Genomic DNA, 5,149 nt, shown 5'->3' with positions numbered 1-5,149 from the left:
ATGGAATTGACCCTCCAGTGTTAAAAGGAATAGTCAAAGTAGTCTCAGAACAATTTGTGATGATCTTGGAGCATGGGCAGAAGGTCCCTGAGGCTCAAAGAAGAGAAAACATAGGACTTGTCTTTAAGGAAAGAAAACCTGGGGAATTGTAGACCAGTCAGCTTAACTTTCAGCTCTGGAAAATACTAGAACAAATGATCAGAAGTGATTTTGTAAGCATGAAGGTGGTAAGAAACAGCCAACATGGATTTGTTGAAAACAAACTCTGTCAAACCAATCTAATTTCCTTCTCACACAGGATAAATGGAGTAGTGGATAAGGGGAGAGCAGTACATCTGATATATCTTGACTTTAGTAGGGCTTTTAGATTTGAGAGAGTCTCATGAACAAACCAGGTTAATATGGTCTGGGACAGGGGTTGGCAATCTACAGGCCATGTGACCGATCTAGCTGATGAAGAGCTTTTATCTGGCCTATGAAGCAGGAGCAGGAGCCTTTGTGCAGGATGCGGAGACGGGCAGCAAGTGGTTAAGATTAAGCTCACAGCATCTGGAACCAGCACCACCAGGAAGGGCTGCTGGCAATCCACCTGGCTTGGCTTGTGCTGTTGAGTGGTGGTGGGTAGTCACATTTGGATCTGGGGGGCTTGGAGCCAGCAGAAGTAGCTTTGGATTCAGGTGGGTGGTCAGGAGGGACAAGAGGGCTGACAGGAGGCAGGCTCCATCTGTGGGCCTTTGGAGAGTTCAGCTGAGTGCTGAGAAAGCACCAGAGACTAGGCAAAAGTGGTCAAATGGAAAGCAGGTGTGGCAGGTCTACCTGTTGTTTGATCACTTTTTTTTTCAATCCCACCTGGGCATCAGGTCAGTCCTGTTTTTATCAGTGTTTCTGTGGATTTTACAAAGTGTAGTGTAGGAGCCATGATCAGCACTGCAGGGGTGGGTTTACTGCCCCTTTCAGCCTCTTCATCCCCCTCTTCTACCCCCACACAGGGGCAGGCAGACCATGCTACAGGAGCAGCAGTCAAAGACTTTTTTAAGTTCCTAAAGCAGGTAAGAATTCTCCCTGCTCTTCCCCTACTTGCTCAAAGGCATGCCCCCTCCCCTCCCTTACCCCACTTGCAGCTTCTCCTGTCTTGCTTTCCTGCTGTCCCAGAGTGAGGGAAGCTCTAGAGCTACTCCAGCCAGGCTAGGCAGAGGCTTGGATCAGCCTGGGACAGTGGCAAAGGTGGTGATGGTGAGGGAGGGTCTGTGTCTGCTTCCAAGCTGGTGGGGAACACCCAGGGGAACCAGGCAGAGAGGGAGAACCTGCCTACCTGTCACTGCCACTGCTCCTGCTCTCCTGGGCTGAGCCCAGTCCCCATGCAGCCCAGCTAGAGGGGGTAAGGAGCTCCCCTTGCCCCTTGAGACAGCAAGGACAGTGGTAGAAGCAGGTGGGGGAGAGGAGAGTGGGAGAGGAGGGGACATGCCTCTGAGAATGGAGCAGAAGTTAGAGGTAGGATTCTTACCTTCTTCAGGGACTTAGAGGGAGGATTCAAATGGCTCTGACTGCTGCTCCTGTTGTATGGTCAGAAATCAGGGGGAGAGGGTTGTAGCCATGCCACTGCACCCTGTCTGGCTCTGCCTCTGTGTGTGGGGATGAGTTGACTTGTTTTCTGGCCCACCTTACGACTGAACTGTATTCATCTGGCTTGCTGTTAGTAAAATGCTGCTGACCCCGATCTAAAAGAAATCACTGTCAAGTGATTGACAGTCGGTTGGGGAAAAAATGGACTCTTTGGCTCATCCGAAGCAGCCCTGGGTAGTGCCTGGAGCTGCCCAGGAGTTAGCAGTAGTTAGCAATGGTTCTCTGTGGAGCTGGGAGGACATTTCAAATGGGTCTGCCTGAGGTCCAGTATAGCTCAACATTTTTCACTACTGACTTGGATGCTGATATAGCCAGTACACTATAATATATATTTTTTTCTGAAATCATGCTGGAAACAAGCAGTTTGGAAGGGAAGATCAGAACTAAAAACAATCTTGGAAAAAATAGAGAAATGTTTGTAACTCAACAAGATGAAATTAAGTAGAGACGAGCAAGATGCCCTACCTGTGAAGCAGAGATCACATGCATCAGTACACAATGGACAACAAAAAATGAACTAGGACTACTGTGGATCCTGACCTGGGTGTGAGTTACAATGTGAGGCTGTTACACAAAGGGCCAGGTTCCTTCTGGGATATATTCACACAGTGTCACAGTTAGGACCCAGGAGATCCTCAGCTGATGGATGGGGTCCTGTGTTGGGCACTATACTTGAAAGGAGGTGTCATCAAATAGAAGGAAGCCCGGAGCAGGCCAACAGGAACGATCTGTGGGGAAAATGAGCTTTGTGTACCTGAGAGAAAAGAAAATGACGAAGGGTCACAACAATAGTGTTCTGGGGTAAAAGGTTGCTTTAAAGAAGGAGAAGAACAATTGTTCACTATGCATGTCCACTGGGGGGAAAAATGAAAAGTAATAGTTGGCTTAATTTGCAGCTAAGATGATTTAAATGAGGTATTAGGAAAAACTTTCACACTGGCAGGACAGCGAAGCTTTTTTTATTTTGCAATTTTCCAAATGTTTTTGCTTTGGAAAGGTTAAAGTGTGGCAAAAGGAAACATGAAAATGGTAAATAATAATTCTGCAAACAGCATTGAGCTGCAGCCTTCCCTGGTATGGTGCACCGTTTATTCACAGACCTCTGGTCTGTTGTTGAGATGAAGCCACGTCTGGAGTAAGGTAGGGAACTGTTTATATACAGGCCATTCACCCCATGTGGGAATAAAGCTACATCTGGGTTGGGGCATGGCAAAGCATTTTTAACACAAAGCAATGCTTACCAGAACAGCTTGGGGTAGGAGGGGTGGAAGAATCCAACTGACAGTGAAATGGGCATTCACTGAAGCAGAATGGCAGGGTGCTAGTCAAGACATGGGGGTTCAGCCCCTGAGTCTCAGAAAGAAGCCCTGGGGGCAAGGAGGTGTTGTGAATAGCCAGGAAATACCAGTCTGGGAGATGATCAAAGTACGTGCTGCAAAACTTTTACTTCTGAAAAATTATATCTTGTGGGGAAAAAAATGTTTTGCAGAAACTTGCTTGGTTTCAATGAAAATGCTGTTTAGTTGCAGGAGGGAACGTGCGAGTAAGAAAGGCCCACCCCAACATGGCTAATAGCTAGGGGTTGGAGAACTCATCTGGGATGGAGGAAACAAGTAATTTGCATCTTTATGCTGAATAAGACAGAAAAGAGACTTGAACTTGGCTTTGCTATAGCCCAGGTGAGGGCCCTAACCACCAGGCTTTTAGCTAAGCGAGAGAGGTGCATGGCAACCTCAAATCACCCCCTAATTGCAATGGCATTAGTGTTGGACTGTGAACCCACTATCTTGGAATACACTTAAATTTCGGGGGATTGGCCTGAGGGAGCTGAGATGAGAATCTGGCCCTGATTCCACTGAAGTCAAGGGTGACTCTGTATTGACCCTGGGGAAACATCACCTGTAGAATTAGCATCTGAACCTAACCTGGGTTATTTCCTTGACTTCTCTCCTTACAGGTAGCAGGTGCAGATGGGGGCTGAGAACCATACAGAGGTCTCTGAGTTTGTCTTGGTGGGCCTTTCTAATTGTCCACAGGCCCAGCTCCTCCTCTTCATGGCTATCTTGCTCACCTACTTGGCCACACTGCTGGGCAACCTCCTGATTGTGACTCTGGCCTGGGTGGACTCCCGCCTCCACACGCCCATGTACTTCTTCCTCAGCCACTTATCCTTCCTAGAGATGTGCTACACCACCAGCACCATACCCCAGATGCTGGCCCACCTGCTGGCTAGGAACAAAGTCATCTCCTTTGACCACTGCATGGCCCAGATGTACATTGCTCTCTCACTGGGCAGCACTGAAGCCATCCTCCTGGCTGCTATGGCTTATGACCGTTATGTGGCTGTTTGTCGCCCACTGCACTATGCCACAGTCATGAGCAGGAAGTGCTGCCTGGCCCTGGCTTTATCCTCCTGGGCTAGTGGCTTCATCCTTTCAGTGATCAACACAGCCTGTGTGCTGTGCCTGCCCTTCTGTGGGCCCAACCACATCAACCATTTCTTCTGTGAGCTACCGGTGGTGCTGAAGCTGGCCTGTGCTGACACGCACCTCAGTGAGGCTGTCATCTTTGCAGCAGCTGTGATCATCCTCCTACTCCCGCTCTGCATCATTTTGGTGTCCTATGGTCTCATCCTTGCCTCAATCCTCCGAGCACACACAGCTGCTGGCCGGCACAAGGCATTCTCCACTTGCACCTCCCATCTGGCTGTTGTTTCCATTTTCTATGGCACCGTCATCTCAATGTACATGAGGCCCCACAAAGGTTCCCCCCCTGACTGGGACAAGCATGTTGCTGTCTTCTACATCGTGGTCACACCTGCACTAAACCCTCTCATCTACAGTCTGAGGAACAAAGAGGTTAAAGGGGCAGTAATCAAGCTGATGCAGAGGGTAGGCTTCATGAAGAAAACCTGAGCATGGCCAGGAAACCACAGCATCCATATATAGACTCACAAAGAACTGAGGTTAGACATAGTTACAGACCAAACATTTTCACCAAGAGATCAACCTTTTTGGCTAAAAACAGAAATAATATTTCACTTCTGAAATCCTTGTACAGGAGTTCTGGTTTGGGTGCCTCCTGCACTTATTTGCTTCTTAGGTGTCCCAAGTCAGACTACATCTCCCGTGATAGAGCATGGCCTTTTCTCTTGGAGAGGTGAAAGACTGCATTCTGGGAATATGTAGCCAATGGCACAATATGAGAAATGTAGTCTGGCCTGAGAGCCCAACCTCTAAAAGAAAAGTGGGACATCATGCAATAGAATAGCTGTCAGAAAGTGCCACATTGGTATTTCCTAATCAAAGCCATCTCTGTGTGGATTTGGGGGTGAAAAATTGTTGTGTCAGGTAACACCCAATTTTCAGTTTTGAAAACAGCAATGGCAGAAAACTTTCAATCTACCCACTTGTGATATGTACTGAATCTCAGCAACAGGACCCTTTTGTGTGGGAACATGTCATGGTTATGCAGAGTGGATACCAGGAAGTGTTTGGGAACATAGGAACCTGAAACTAGAAGAGAC

The 5,149-nt window shown here is 48.0% G+C and overlaps 1 protein-coding gene across 2 annotated transcripts; it reads left to right on the top strand.

Moving 5' to 3' along the window:
• The first annotated feature begins 243 nt into the window (after positions 1-243).
• LOC102370800 (olfactory receptor 2D2-like) lies at positions 244-4,601 on the top strand. Of its 2 annotated transcripts, none has more exons than XM_014521360.1 (2): positions 244-267; positions 3,618-4,601. In XM_014521360.1, exons 1-2 carry the CDS (start codon positions 244-246, stop codon positions 4,536-4,538), a joined length of 945 nt encoding a protein of 314 aa, XP_014376846.1. In that variant the 3' UTR covers positions 4,539-4,601. The 2 variants fall into 2 exon arrangements, with proteins under 2 accessions (XP_014376846.1, XP_006026799.1); XM_006026737.1 differs by lacking the exon at positions 244-267 and adding an exon at positions 2,717-2,763 and having other exon boundaries at positions 3,581-4,601.
• The last annotated feature ends 548 nt before the right edge of the window (positions 4,602-5,149 follow it).

Source organism: Alligator sinensis, unplaced genomic scaffold, assembly GCF_000455745.1.
Source record: "Alligator sinensis unplaced genomic scaffold, ASM45574v1 scaffold709_1, whole genome shotgun sequence".
Classification (NCBI taxonomy): Eukaryota; Metazoa; Chordata; order Crocodylia; family Alligatoridae; genus Alligator; species Alligator sinensis.
This window is presented reverse-complemented; position numbering and strand designations above follow the sequence as displayed.

Bases quoted from the DNA above. Each gene is read 5' to 3' on its own strand.
- LOC102370800 (XM_014521360.1), top strand. From the start codon at position 244: ATGGATTTGTTGAAAACAAACTCT. The intron at 268-3,617 runs GTCAAACCAATC...AACCATACAGAG, and splicing joins ATTTGTTGAAAACAAACTCT to GTCTCTGAGTTTGTCTTGGT.